The following is a 14689-nucleotide window of genomic DNA, read 5'->3' as shown; positions in this document are numbered from 1 at the left end:
CAGGCCAGGAATGTCCTACCTCAGCACAACAGACTGCCAGGAAGGCAGTTTTGGATCATAGATGTATTTTCATGGAGGGATTAGGCAGCAAGTTCTGTACAGGCAAGAGAAATACACACTGTTACCTCATTAAAAATGCAAATGGGGGAATATGAGGCCAGCAGGCCTGAGGTTTGTATATGAATGACTTTATTTAAGTATGCTGGGCACCACCAGGCAACATGGTTTGGACAGGGTGCAAGGGAACAGTGAGGCAGATGAACGCTAGATTGGAGACGGCACCTTTCTGTCCGGTCACTGCAGTTTACAGAATGGAGCACTGCTGCTTCTGCAAGGCCAGCAGAGGAGCTGGGGAGGGGGAAGAGATCACTGGCACTGCCTGGGGCATGTGATAAGTGAATAGAGAGGATTTTTTTCTCTCTGCATGCTGCAGCTCATCAGCAAGACTGCCACGATCTTCTGTCGGAACAAGGCTGAGCATTGACAGCTCTTCTCTCTCTGACTTGTTCTTACTTAAATACAATCTGTTCTGACAGGAGGAGGAGAGCGAGCAGTGTGGCCTCAGCTGGGAACAGACCACCAAATCTGCCTACCTCCCTCCAACTTCTCCGAGCCCAGCAGTGAGCCCTGAGAATGTGCTTCCAGCTGGAGCAGCACGCTACCTGCTTACATTCATGCCTGATGGGGCAGTGCACAGGCTTCTGCCAGGCCTCTGGAGCAGGGCTGCTGCAGCCTTCCAGCTCTTTCCCTGTCTTGGCTCTGGAGAGCGACCCCAGGGTGATGTGTGGAAATGAGGAGAAAGGAGGGGAACACAGAGGAACTGCCACCAAGCAACTCCAGGCCCACTGCTAATGCCAGGTACTGCAGAAAATCAGTGGTGAAGCAAATGAGCACCAAGTAATGCATAAGAACACTCACAACTAACAGTGCTGCAACCCAACACAAGCTGCTCTGGAGGCCTTCCAATCTCTGTAGAAACAGCAGCTACAGACGAGCAGCCAGTAGATGAGCAGAAAGGCATAAGCAGCTCAGTGGGACAGCAGAACACAGCCACTGCAACAGCTTGCTGCTCACATCACTGTACACATACTGATACAATTTATTGTCCTCTCACGTAGTGTATTCATAGAGAACAGCAAAACTTCCTAAAAAACAGTTACTGAGTGCTGTAGCAGGGCTGACTAGTTATTATGCTAAGCATGTGTGCTGTAAACAGTGTTAACATAAAACAATGGACAGCTGGATAGCAGGTATTCAAAGAAGACCCAAAGAACAAGTCCCAGGTGCTATGGTCAGTATTTGAGATATCCTCAGAGATTTCAATAAATAAAACAATTCTTACATTACAATGCACCTTTCCAACTACTATTTTGCCCCCGAATGGATGAAGTACACAAGAGTTATGCCTGGCTGGAAATACACGATTCCGTTGCCCTGACGTGGCAGAGGAGGAGGGAAGCAGCCCCAACTCCTGCAGAGAAAGAACATGAAAGCTGTAAGTCTTGGCAGGCTGAGGGAGGACACTCAAGTGCCTTCACTCCCACTCCGGGGCGCTTGCTTCCAGAGAAGAAAAGGTATTTAAAAGAAGGAACAAGAGAATAACCGTCTAGCATAATGAAAGCCGATTAGAGATTGCTTTGTTCTACTCCATGCAATACAAACTAAGTCCTGTCACCATCTTCTCCAGCTGTGGCACAGAACCCCACATCAGTCTGAGAAGTTACACACTCACACACACACACTGAAAATAGTGGGGGCAAATGGGCTTAACTGTTCAGAATGTGCTTTCTTTCAATTTAAGAAAAAACAAAAGACATTAAAAACAACTTCAAAAGTCTACTGATGGTGGAGACACTGCTGAGGAAGAAAGTAGCTATGGAGCTTCAGCTACATATTTCCAGACAATCCAGGCATTGCAGTCAGGCTGACTAAAGCCTACGTGAGCAGTTTGCAGTGGTTAGCTCCTTTCTGACTTGCTAGGCAGATTCTAAGTTGTTCCCTTCTTTTTCCTTGCTTGTTTTACAGTGGCAAATGTGATCGTAACACAGAAACTAAGGAACTGAAATGAAAAAGGAAGGGGCCATTCTGAAGAAAAGCAGACTGGTATTTCATCCTTTCCATTAAAAAAAAAAACAACCAACAAAAATAAAAAAAAAAATAAGTAGTTAGTACTAATCCAACCCTCCTGCTGCTGTTGTCTTTGCTCAGTGACGTCGGGGCATGCTGGCGCACACACACACATACAGGCAGCTCTCAGACACTCGGACTCAGAAAAGCGAGTTTAGAACTGAAGTGAGTCTTCAGAGGAGACTGAGGATAGGTCCCAGGGCTAGAAGGTTTTCCGGTGGATGGCACGAGCTCCATCTTCTTCATACTCCTTTTTTGAAACCCACATTTTCTTAAAAGTATCCAGCGAGGCCAGAATAGAGCCCCTGGGGAGAGACAGACATGATAGATTAAAGGAGAACATTGGGGACACTGTCACTACATCTCTGCAGGGAAGAGCTGTTCCTGCTGTACAACTCTTCCACACTTAAAGGTGCCAATGCTCCTGGTTGCCTACAAAAGAAATGCTCCCTAGACAGTCACCTCTCCTCCTTTTAGCCTCAAATGTGCTGGTATTACAGAGCCTATCATAAGCCACAATCTCACAAACACCATGCTGACACTGCTGTAAACCAGCAAGCTCTCCTCACATGGGATCTCACTGGTCTCACTTCCTACAGTTCTGGAGCTGAGTTTAGTTCTGATGAGCAACAAAGATGTACACAAGAGGAAAAACATACCTACTGCCTCTGCCCTATGGAATGTGTTACCAATGAGCTTGTTCTATGTTAATGTTATGAGTTATGTTCTTTGTGGATGTTAGGACTGGTTAAGACACAGAAAACAGTCTCGCAGGTGTCTTAAGGATGAAAAGAGCTATGGGGCTGACAGCATGAATGGAGGCTCACTAACCAGGCTGGGTAGCACGTGGTTGAGGAGTAATGCCCTTCTGACACACCATAATAGCAGGAACAACAGTGAAAGTGCCAACAGGCTGCAATTCTCCAGCCCTCCTCCCACAGGAAGACCCACCACCACTTACCCAATCCACGTAGAATACAATCTCTCCTGAGGAGCTGATATCTAGGAGAAGAAGAGAGTCAGTCAGGACCACCTCAAACTACAGTCTGCTCCTCCTGGCATGCTGCCCTGAATTCCCAACAGCTAACACAGGTATGATCTCTCCCACTAAAAAGACACCCAGCAGGTCCCCCACAAAATAACCACTGTGGACCAGATCCTGAACAGAAATCATGCTGTGAGAGGAGCTACCTTCTCCACAATGAAAACAAACAACTGTTTATCACAATAAGGCTGTTACTGGTTTGAACCACGTGGCAGCTACACTCTTAGCATGGCTTTTTTTTTTTTTTTTTAAGAGGGCAAAGATCACATAGCAACACACAGTATGTGATAAACACCCAAGAGAATGCTCCTACCCTTATTTTGACATCCTTTGGAGCTAGTTTCTTCACTTCACTCAACAGCCTATCTCCAAAACCTGCACAAGACAAAAAAAGCAGCAGTTTGAACCCTTCAGCAAAATCCCGAGTTCCATCTGCTAACAGTGTGAACCCGTACAGCAGAGCAGGGTTTGAATGGGAAAACTAGGACCTATCTGGATTTGTCTGCCTGTGCTTAAGGGATACCTATGTCCATAGGGACCAGATGTATGCTGTTATGACTAGGGCTCAGAAAATTCGGGAGCAGGGGTCAGTCTCCTGCTTCTCACAGTAACTACCCTGAGAACAGAGTTGGACAAGTTGGATGTTATCTCCCCTGTTTCACACGAGATGAGAAAAAGATGTAAGTTACAACCCACTGAAAAACAAGAGACAGGAACCTTTGAAAAGCGTGGAGCCACCAGACAGCACAATGTTGGAGAAAAGTGTTCGCCTCAGATCCATGTCTGACTTTTGAATGGCAAAAACGAGCACCTCGTGGAGTCCTTCACATTCTTCCCCTATCAGGTCTGGCCGGAACAAGAGCTCCGGGGCACGAAAGCGGGCAGAGCCAATCTGCAAGGAGAGAAGTCAGCACAGAGGGGAGAAGACAGCAGTGTGCTACAGTTCACTGTCTACAGCCTCCAGGTTGTGTCTTTCTCTCTGAGATAAAACTTTAGAGGAACAAAGCTTTTTTGGACATTCATGCTACATCATTAGCTCTCAAATGACCACCATCTCGACCTACAGCTTCCAGCAAAGGTGCCATTTCTATTCTGCAGATGAAAGAGATGAAGAAATTTGCTCAGCTCCATACAGCTGGGCAATGGCTGAGAAGTAAACGGATCCACCTCTGGTACTGGAGGTAAGAATTGTATTTCCTCTCTTTCAACCATTCTACAGAAGGCTCAATCTATTAAAGAATATTCCCAAGTCACTCTTCAAACCAGTAGTTTCTGTTCATCTGGGCAGAAAAAAAGCCACATACAAAACCACAGCATAATTTGCAGATACCAACCCACGCTCCACACCTGATCCACATAAAGATGTACTAGATCAGAATCTGCACTCAAACAGTTCTCAGACTCCATGGTCATGCTTTACTCTTACCCAAGAATTCCAGTAGAATTAGTAACATTTCTAATAATGCTCTCTTTCCCTAAAAGTTCTAGTGCCCCAGCTCAACAACCTGGGATGCATTTTGGTCTTTAAAATTATCCTGTCTCACCCCACATTGCACTAAATCTCCCATCTTTTACAAACCTCAATAGTGCTTCCATCTGGCAGGTAGTACTGAGCCTTCTCAGTCTCCAGAGTCTCATCCTTCTGGGGGTTTATGGACAGATAGCAGGCACGCTGAAGAAGAAGCAGAGCCAGAAAGAATGAAATGAGGAGGGTAAAGCCAAAGACCTCTGATAAATACTTTTCTCACTACAGAGACACCAATTTCAGTACTATTTTGTGTTGAGGAAAAGACATTTTGGGTTCACATCAGGAAAAATACCTTATCTGCTCTTCAAACTACGGTTTGAAGTCACTACTTTTCTAGCTTTTGTTTTTGTCTCTCACTGCTGAAGAAGTAATCTCCCTCTGCACTGGTGGGATAATGACCTTGTGAGCACTTTCAACCTTTCATAGTACAAAGCAAAGCAGGCATCTAAAACACTTTTAATGGCATTAACTACCTACAGAGGTGGGTTTAGGCAATTTAGCAAGAGATTAGGAGCTTGAACAAAGTCCCTTGTTATGTTTCAGAGGAAACAATAACTAATAGCTAGCAGCAAAAATTTCCTAGCATAGCCCAAACAGCTCAATTCCTATTGTTCACCACATTCTAAGTTACAGGAAAAAGAAAACAAACCCTTTTACTTTTCAAACTGCTCCAGCAGCCCATAATTCTTCTTACATAGGTAAGCTTTTCTATTCGAAATTGTTACCTTTTGGGGATTTAAAGTGCATCTAACAGAATCATAGAACAGTTGAGGTTGGAAGACATCTCCCTACTGGAGCAGGATCAGCCTAGAACAGGTTATCCAAAACCACATCCAATCACACTAGGAGCAATTCCACTGGGAGACAGTCTGCATCCTCTATTCTGGACAACCTGTTCCACTGTTTGGTCTCCTTCAAAGAATCTGGGCAACAGGCAGAAGAGCTCTCATTCCCCTGCACAGCCACAGTGAGCTGCAGCCGTGCAGAACAAGCAAGCTTTTTCCATCACATTTTTTTTCCCATTAGGTCACAGGCTCAAGAACAGCTCATTGATGTTCTCCAGCCTTGGCTGCTGGCACAGCCCAGAGTTCTCTGCAGCAGTTAAAGCTTGTGATGGAGGCCAACAGCATGGCAGTAACTGACAGGCATCAGCAGTACTGATCTGAGCGTTGAAGGCACAAATGCATAGCTAGCCCTAAGCTACACAAAGCCTTGCTGAAATCAGAGCGCAACCTGTCTGTATGAGAACTGTGATGCCACAAAGCCACGGTGGGCAGTCACCAGCTGAGCTACTGGTCACTGTCCCACCTCTGCCCTCTTCTCTTGGAACACAGGAGAAGCCAAGGTAACTGCTGCGTAACTACAAGGCCACTAAACACTGCATTAAAAAAGAAAGCCTTTGTAAATATGAATACCGTGAGTGAATTATTTCCACAGAGAGAGAAGAACAGCAGCAATCCATTTGCGATCCCAAACTACCAAGGATTTTCTAAAGTCTTCGCTTGAAGAGTAGGCAAATACTAGTGAAGGATATCAGAGCTGATAAAATTGCTGCTCAGTCACCCTTACATTAAAAAAAAATAAAGCTTTCCTTTACATTCAGATGGAGCCTCCTGTGCATCAGCCTGTGCCTCCCATCCTGTCACCAGACATCACTGAAATGAGTCTGGCTCTGTTTTCTTTGCTCTCTCCCTTCAGATATTAATATACAATGATGAAATCCTCCCTGAACTTCTATTCTCCAGGCTCAAAAGCCCCAGCCCCCTCAATCCCTCCTCATATGAGGGATTTTCCAGTCCCTTAGTCATCTTACATCTAGCCTCCCTTCGGTAGATAAAGGAGCGAGTTTCAGAGCTAGGTAGGCTGGCACTTCCCACTACATTTTAGGGAGCGATGACTTCCAACAAACAGAAATCTTTGTGGATAAGCACAGAAACAGACACTATGTCACCTCCTTGATGGTCTTCACAATCTCAAACTCTGAGGTTGTGTGGAAGTCGTAGCCTTCCTTGCGGAGGTAGAGACGCAGGAAGCGCGAGACATCGCGGCCTGCAATGTCGATCCTCATGATGGAGTGAGGCATGGCAAAGCCTTCATAGATGGGTACCGCGTGGGTAACACCATCCCCAGAGTCCAGCACCACTCCTGTGGTCCTCCCAGTAGCATACCTGGCAAAGGGACACGAGACAGATGTTAACGTGGTCTTTCTCAGTTCGTTTTTTTCTGTTTGTTTGTGGGGGGAAAAAGAAAAGATTTCAAGAAACATTTTGCAAGTGCACATCGAAGATGAGAGGTACTTACAGACTGAGCACAGCCTGCATGGAGATAAATAGTGCTGGAACATTGAAGGTCTCAAAAAAAACTTCAGCAGCACGTTCTCTGTTCTTACGTGGGTTCAGTGGTGCTTCCGTCAACAGCACAGGATGCTGGTAAGGAAAAAGAACCAAGCTGTAATAACCAGGATGCAGCTAGATGTATGCTCTCAAGAATGGCTACTAATTTTTCCTCTTTAGGAACCATTAGTACAACAGGACACACAGTAGGGACTGACTGCAGCTGGTGAGCTGTATTACAGCATGCATAATCTCTACCAGGTTGGAGAAGCAATAGGGCTCTGGTCTAGCCATAAAGAAATTTTAGGGAGTCCACCCTGTGAGTGAGCCTTTGCTGGGAAGGATGATCAAAATCACTTCAAAAGGAAGACAATTTGCAACAAAAACAGCAGCCTTAGAAAGGGTGAAAGCATACAGTCCATATTTTATACAGGCAGAAATATTCCTACACCAATGACACAACCTATTGCTTTCAGTCTTTTACTAACTTTTTGGCCAGCTTCTTTCAGAATGCATGACTGTCTTTCTTCCTCTTTAGACCAGATTATGTCACTGCTGAGTGGATATGCCCGATGTACAGACATAACAAGAACAGTCAGCTGCACTTGGTGTAGAGCACAATCATTAGGGAGAGGGAGTGAATAACAATTGATTTTCGGCAAGTCAGATTTTGAGTCAGGCCAAATATACAGGAGACATGAGGAGAAATTCTGCTTGGACATTTCTTGTGTAGTATCTCATAAGAGGTGAAAAGAACATAATTGAACAACAGGTGAGTTTAGAAAGAAAAACAAAGGAAGAGCCCTAGATTGCCTCTTGGAGTTCAAAGGCTCCTGCTGTTATGCACACAAAGGAAACACACCGGTGCCTCTACACAGTGAGATATCTCACCTCCTCCGAGAAAGTCTGAAGCTGATCTTTTGAATAAACGTACTGCCAAATGCGCTCCATGTCGTTCCAGTCCTTCACTATGCCATGTTCCATCGGGTATCGGATTGACAGGAGACCTCTGTGCTCCTGAGCAAATGGAAACAATACAGCATACCTGTCACAAACTAACAACTCCATTTCTAAGCATTTCGACAACAAATTAATCTGACAGACTCAATTACTGTCTGTCCCACTAAAAAGCAACACGTCTCTAACATACACTACAAAGACTGAACAATAACCACAAGCACTTTTCCAGAGAAGTATTCATGAGATTTCAGTAGGCCTTTTTATAGAAAGGAGGAACACGTTTGCAGAGCACTTTCCTAACATGTTTTGAGCCACACAGACACCTATCAAACATTATCTTTGTTCTACCAGCTCTGCCATGATGTAAAACATAGCAGGGTGATAGCAGGGAATGTAGTTCCCTGGGCTCACTGCAATTATGAGACCATGCTGACAAAAAGAAGCACTGCAGATAGCAACCTTCTTGTCCACACCAGGGAGATAAAGGGCAACCAACTGGGGTCCATTTCTAAAGTTCCCAGTCAAGAAAGTGGAGATGTAACCATACAGACTTCAAAGTAGCCTACAAAAAAAGGATAAGTACAAAAAGACTTGGGTAAGTGGATTGAAACTAAGAGAAGAGGTCTGTGATCAGCAGGCTGACACAGGAATTTTGTGAAGCTTCCCACTTCAGCTTGGACACACTTAAAAGAAGTGACAGTCTAGTCTGCTCTTCTGACCAACCCTGATACCAAGGAAGCACAGCAGTTAACATGCTTAAAGTGCAACTGCTACAGCCCCTCTAACAGCAGCACAGCAAGATGCACGGAGAGGTGAAGTGATACAGGTTTTCTTACCTCTGCCTTTGGACCAATGAAAATATCTCCTTCTAAAGCACCAGCCATAACACGAACGTGCTTTGGTCTGCCCACACTGGAACAGAGACAAGAGTATAAATGCTTCTAGAGAGACAACTCTGATACATCCAACATTTTACTAGCTTTTCTTCCTGTCAGCCCCAGTCAGCACTTTCTAACAGCAGGAACAGAGCCTGAGGGCAGTACCAAGTGTGGACAGACTCAGGTTTGCTCTGTAAACTAATCTCAGAATCGGAAGCGAAGGGAGCAAATTGCAGACATTTCTGAAATAATGGGACATGCGCCAGTTGAGTCTGGCCACACTTTCCCTGGTGATTCAGGATTCCAACACTGCCTGGAGTAAACATGGCCAGATTGAGCAGTGGTCTGAGCAGACAGACCACTCAGGTTTGCTTGACCTTACGTAGGTCAGCTGAAACAACTAGAGTCCCACACCCCACCTCACTATACAGACAAGTCTGCATTGCTCTGAATAGCTCCTGATCCAGCAGTCCTTCCAATAAACCTGGCAGAAAACTTTCAAGGAAGAATGGCAAGAATCAAGACTTCAGCCGACATGTCAAAAGGAGAGATCCACACCTCAAGACCCAACTTGGTCTTTTTTGACCCCGTGTCTCAAGACTAAAGGATCCTACAGCTTTGGTTGGGGGATGACATAAAACACACTTTATGTTTCTTTTTTTTTCCCCCAGAAAAATCTCTATGTTTAACAGTGGAGACCTTTTCTCCATAATGCTTCTGTACAGCAGGCAGAAAAAGCTAAACTTCTTTCTCCTGCTATAAAATTGGACCACCCTTTCCCTCTACATATCTAAGAATGAGTAAATGGATTGAGAACTGATCAAGACCAGCAGAGTACTTACTAGTTTGGGAAGCAGTATTTCGGTATTTGATCACCAGCGAAACCTGCTTTAATCACGCCTGAACCCTGTAGGAGAAACAAACATATGAGCTTATCATTCATTCAGAAATCTTCATAAATTTTAACAGAACAGCATTGCCAGATCCTCTCCTTTTTACTAGGAATAAAGCTTGGATAATAAATTCTACAAGCGGGGCTGGGGATGGGAAGGTGTCAGCAGACCAGCTTAGCCACTAGAGGGGAGTAACCAGCACCTTCCTGGCAGCGAGGCATCACACAAGGCACCAAGTCCCAGGACGTCCTGGCAGTAGGCTGCATGAAACAAGCTGCAGTGGAAACAGGGAAGAGAAATTCAAGCAGGGGATAAGCTAGCTGGCACTAAGGTGGCAGGTCACAGAAACCTGACCAGTAAAGACACTAAACAGGGGGGAACTAAATGGGTCTCGAGTCTGAAAGCAACAAAGACACCAGTCAGACTGCAAAAGGAAAGGCTGGAGGCTGGGAAAGTGGCTGACAGGACAGGGTTTGTTTAAAAGGGACAAAGAAGAACTTGAGATCAGGCATGGCAGTCAGAAAGGAGCAAACCCAGAAGCCTTCTGTACCACACAAAGCAGTGCAGGCTGTGGGCACGGAGTGTTAAAGCAGCTGCAGGGAGGCCCTGGCAGAGACTCAGCACCGAGAATTCGGCACCACTGCTCCCGTCCCTGCTGGCAGCACCCATGCACATCCCAGAGACCAACTGCCAGCCTGGGGCCAGGCTGAGCCTCACCCACTCCATTTCCCACCCACTCCATGCACAACAATCTCACAGCAACAAGGAGCCTGCAGGAACACGCAAGTTTAGGTACGGAGCAGATTTCCATGGATAAGGCATTTCACTGCTAATCCCAGAGTACCACAGGAGCAAGCTCTTCTGTTCAATTTTTCTTGAAAGAAGAGCGTACTGGGAGCAATGCAGGCGTACTTGCACTGAAACCAGTGACAGAAGAAGTGCCCATTCACTCTCAAGGGCCCTGCAGCAGAACTGCTCTGTTTCTGAGGATATGTGTTTTAAAATGAACAGCAATGCATTTCCTCAACTGCTTCCCCCTTCCCACCTCTTCCACGTGGGTCAATATCACTCACACGCATGGAGCTGTGCAGCTAAGCTCTGGCTGCAGGGGATGCTGAAAGCCCCAGCCATCTGCTTCATGGTGAGAGGAGTCAGCAGCCAGCACAGGCTCAGCAGAAAGGAACGTGGGGCAGCCAGCCACTGCAGTACACAGTCTAGGGCCTAATTCTCAAGCTCCTTTTGTCAGCTGGTTCAGGTGAGGCGCCCAGCTTTGCAGAGAGCAGGCATACCCTGCCACCAGAGCACAGGTGCTCCTGCCTAAAGACAGCCAGAATCAGGTTTGCAGAGATGTATCTGCAAAAAGGAATACCAGGAAAACTGGCAACTGCACATGGCTGGTTATGAAAGATGTAACAGGGATGCAGTGCTGGGACCCCAAGCTGGCACCAGTCACAGCTCCCAGCATCAGCTTTAACAGGCACAGGTGAAACAAAGAGCACTGGCCATGGTAAGAAGCCGGCCCCCCAGGCAGACACTGCCTTCCAACCAGTCACCTCAAAGCAGAGCCAGGAACAAGACAAACAATATTGTGATTTTCCATGTCACAGCTTATAAATAACATCATGCCTGGGAAATAATATCATCATAATATCATCATGATATCATCACATAACTGTGTCAAGTCTCACAGCTAAAAAAATAAAAATAATGATAATGAATCAACTGCAATAAGATAGGCACTATCAGAATATTGTGCTCATTGAATATTTTATTCCAGCTAATGCTTGATCTTACAGCCAGCACAAGTCTGCTGCTGGGAAGTGGTTTCAGGAGAACAATGATGCTCCTGTTTTAATGCAGAGAGCAAAACTTCCTTATAATAGGCCAAAAATTACTCTGCACATCCTGGTGAGCTTCCCAGCAAGTTATGCATTTTAAAATTTAAGTACTGAAGTTCAAAGACACTGAGTATGTCAGGTGCTCCAAACTCCTTCCTGGAGTTGGAGATGAAGGCTGCTCTGAGAAGTGATGGGAGGGGATCTGAGCACTGTTGTGCCTCCCAATGCCTGCAGGCAAACCGAGCACAGACGTTTTCTATCTCTGCACTACAAAGACCCGACAGCATTTTCTGGCACAGCAGGCTGGGGCCCAGGCTTGTTCACCACCTCAGTCCCCCCAGCCCCATCCTCCCTTACACACACATACACGAGACAGGAGGGCGCTCAGCCTCAAGAAGCCGCCTGCAGCTCCCCAACATGCAGCCCTGCTGATGTAACAGAAGCAGCAGCATCTTTCTGAGCAGCTCCAATTCCTATCTTGCCTGAACTCCCAAGTATAAAAATGCAATGTCACCGCAAGGCTCGGCTTGCGAGCATTAAGGGCAGATCTCATAACCATTTCATTCTGCAGTTCATTCATGGAGAGGAAGGTTCATTTACAAAGGATGCAAGCAAAGCTTTTGTAAGACCAGCTGTTAAATTAAAAGATGCAGTCAGTCTCCAGCAGCACGAGCCCTTCTTCAGGCCTGAAGCGGGGAGGGGGAAGCAATCTTAGCAATACTTAGTAGTGCTAAGTAACTAAGTCAGGATGAAACGAGACAGACTGCTATTATGTGACCCTACCACAATAAACTCATCCTCACAGTGCCTGGAAGCAACTTCAGCAGCTAGCTGGTAACAGCACCACAGCAGGTCAGCATTACTCCCCTCATTTCTATCAACAATCAGCCCGAGTTCTTCCTTTCAGTTTCCAACAATCTCCCTGCTGTGATTCCAGAAGAAGAAACAAAACTAAAGCTCAGAGAGCTCAAGTTGTAGAGAAGAATCGGATCAATGATAAAGAGGTTAACTGACTTCACCTGAAAAGATCTACAAATCATACAGCTCACAACAAATGTAAGAGAATCATACAATGTTTTAGCTTGAAAGGGACACTATCAGCTCATTCTCTCTCCAACAGACAGGGTTACCACCAACCAGATCAGTGTCCCCAGGCCCCATCCAACCTGTCCCTAAACAACTCCAGGGACAGGACAGCCACAGTTTCTTTGGGCAGCCTCCGCCAGTGCCTCAGTTCCCTCTGAGTAAAGAATTTCCTCCTGGCATCTAACCCAAATCTCCTCTCTTTTAGTTTAGTCATTCACACTTGGCCCATCACTATCAGCCCACATAAAAAGTTGGTCTCCCTCCTGTTTGTAAGCTCCCCTTAAGTACTAAAAGGCCACAGCGAGGTCACCCTGGAGCCTTTCTTTATAACAGAGGTGCTCCATCCCTCTGAGCATCTTTGTGGCCCTCCTCTGGACCCACACCAACAGCTCCACATCCTTACTGTACTGGAGGCCCCAGACCCAGCTGCAGATGGGGCCTCATGAGGGCAGAGCAGAGAACAATCACCACAGAATTCCATAGTAAGGAAGGCGATGAAGGAAGCACAAACACCAGCCCTTTTACACAGCAGAATGTGAATCAGCACCAATGGGGCCAGAAGGGAGGAGCGGCAGCTTGTGGCTCGCCGTTGTGGAGGAGGCTCCTGGGGATGTTCCACCCCTTCCCTCCTCCCACTTCTTCTGTCACCCTTCCTCCCAGAGGCTGCTACAGGGCTGCTCACGAAGGGCCCCAGGACCCCACATAACCGCTCTCATCCACCTCAACCCTGCAGGCCTGCCCCGCGCTGAGGCAGCACGCTGTTAGCGGCGGCGGCCATCTGCACCACCACACCCTGCTGTCAGACCAGTGCTGACGCAACCCGCCCTGGGAGCGGCTCCTCCGGGCGCGCCACCGGCTCGGGGCGGGGCCTGCGAGGCCGCGAAGCACTGCGCGGTCACTGCGAGGAGAGCCGAGCACGCCCGGAGCATGCCGGGAGTCAGGTCAAGCGGGGCCCGCTGCACGCCGGGAAGCAGCCCCATTGTCCCCAGGGCACAAAGCGGGGCAGCGGAGCCAGGATGCAGCCGCTGTTGACGGACGGCTCTTCCAGCCAATGGGCGCAGGTGTTCCCCGCAAGGGCGTGCCGGGAAGGGCCCCGCTCCAGCAGGTAGTGGCGGGAAATCCCGCTGACTGACAGCCGCCCCAGCCAATGGGGGCGCGCCGCCCTTCACAGCCCGCACACACCCCGGCGGCGGCGGGGGCCGCTCCCCATCAGTGAGGGGCAGCGACCCTCTGGGGGTGACAGGTGGCCGTCCCAGCCAATCGCAGGCTGCTTAACTGTGCTGGCCCCACCCCGCCCAAGGAGGCAGCGCACGGCGCTGGGCGAGGGCCTAAGGCGGCGGCCAAGCCGGGTGGGGGGGGTGGCGGGCGGGGCGCGGCCGCCCCCGATGACAAAGGGATCGCGGTCGGCTGGCCCCCCCGCCCTTCCCGGCACCGGGACTCGCGACCGCCCACACTCACGTTGTCTATCACGACGGGCTGGTTCGCTATCACGTCGTAGGACTCCATGGCGAGGACCCGCCGCAGTCACCCGTCAGGGAGCAACAGCCCAACCGGCGGCGGCGCATGTGCAAAAGGGCGGTGCGAAGCCAGCTGGGTAATGTATTCCTGCGGCCGCGGTGCGCGCTGGGAAGTGCAGTCCCGGGCCAGAGGCGGGGAGCGGGGCATGCCGGGAAGTGTAGTGCGGCGCAAACGTAAACACGGCGCAGGCGGAAGCGGCGTGACGTCAGTGCGTGTCGGCCCTGTGTCCTCCCGCCAGGAAGCGCGGCGTGCTGGGGGCGGGGCGTGGGCCTGGCTTCACCGTTTCTCATTTTACCGACGGGGGTGGGTTCGAGGGCAGTCCTTGCTCGCTTGTCAGCTTCACGTTTGTACGCGACTGCAGGACGCCCCGTGCAGCCCCGTGGCTCTGTCGGGCTCCCTCACAGCCCCGCACCCCTTCACGTCCCTCGCGGTTCCCCCGCGGCCCCTCTCCCCTTGAAGCACTGCCACTTCTCCACCGCAAGG

At 48.4% G+C, this 14689-nt stretch overlaps 1 protein-coding gene across 1 annotated transcript; it reads right to left on the bottom strand.

The window, feature by feature from the left end:
* Positions 1-1075: 1075 nt before the first annotated feature.
* On the bottom strand, positions 1076-14263 carry ACTR1A (actin related protein 1A). Its single transcript, XM_042817802.1, has 11 exons — positions 14147-14263; positions 9714-9778; positions 8830-8905; positions 7925-8050; positions 7002-7126; positions 6652-6868; positions 4752-4844; positions 3890-4064; positions 3486-3547; positions 3089-3129; positions 1076-2432 (listed from the first exon to the last, which is right to left on the bottom strand). The coding sequence occupies exons 1-11, from the start codon at positions 14192-14194 to the stop codon at positions 2330-2332; spliced, it is 1131 nt and encodes a 376-aa protein (XP_042673736.1). The 5' UTR covers positions 14195-14263; the 3' UTR covers positions 1076-2329.
* Positions 14264-14689: the final 426 nt, after the last annotated feature.

The sequence above is a fragment of the Centrocercus urophasianus genome, unplaced genomic scaffold (genome assembly GCF_019232065.1).
Source record: "Centrocercus urophasianus isolate 14NV4802_14NV808 unplaced genomic scaffold, USGS_Curo_1.0 seq_17, whole genome shotgun sequence".
Taxonomy (NCBI): Eukaryota; Metazoa; Chordata; class Aves; order Galliformes; family Phasianidae; genus Centrocercus; species Centrocercus urophasianus.
Note: the sequence above shows the minus strand (reverse complement) of the source record. Positions and strands in the feature narration are given on the sequence as shown.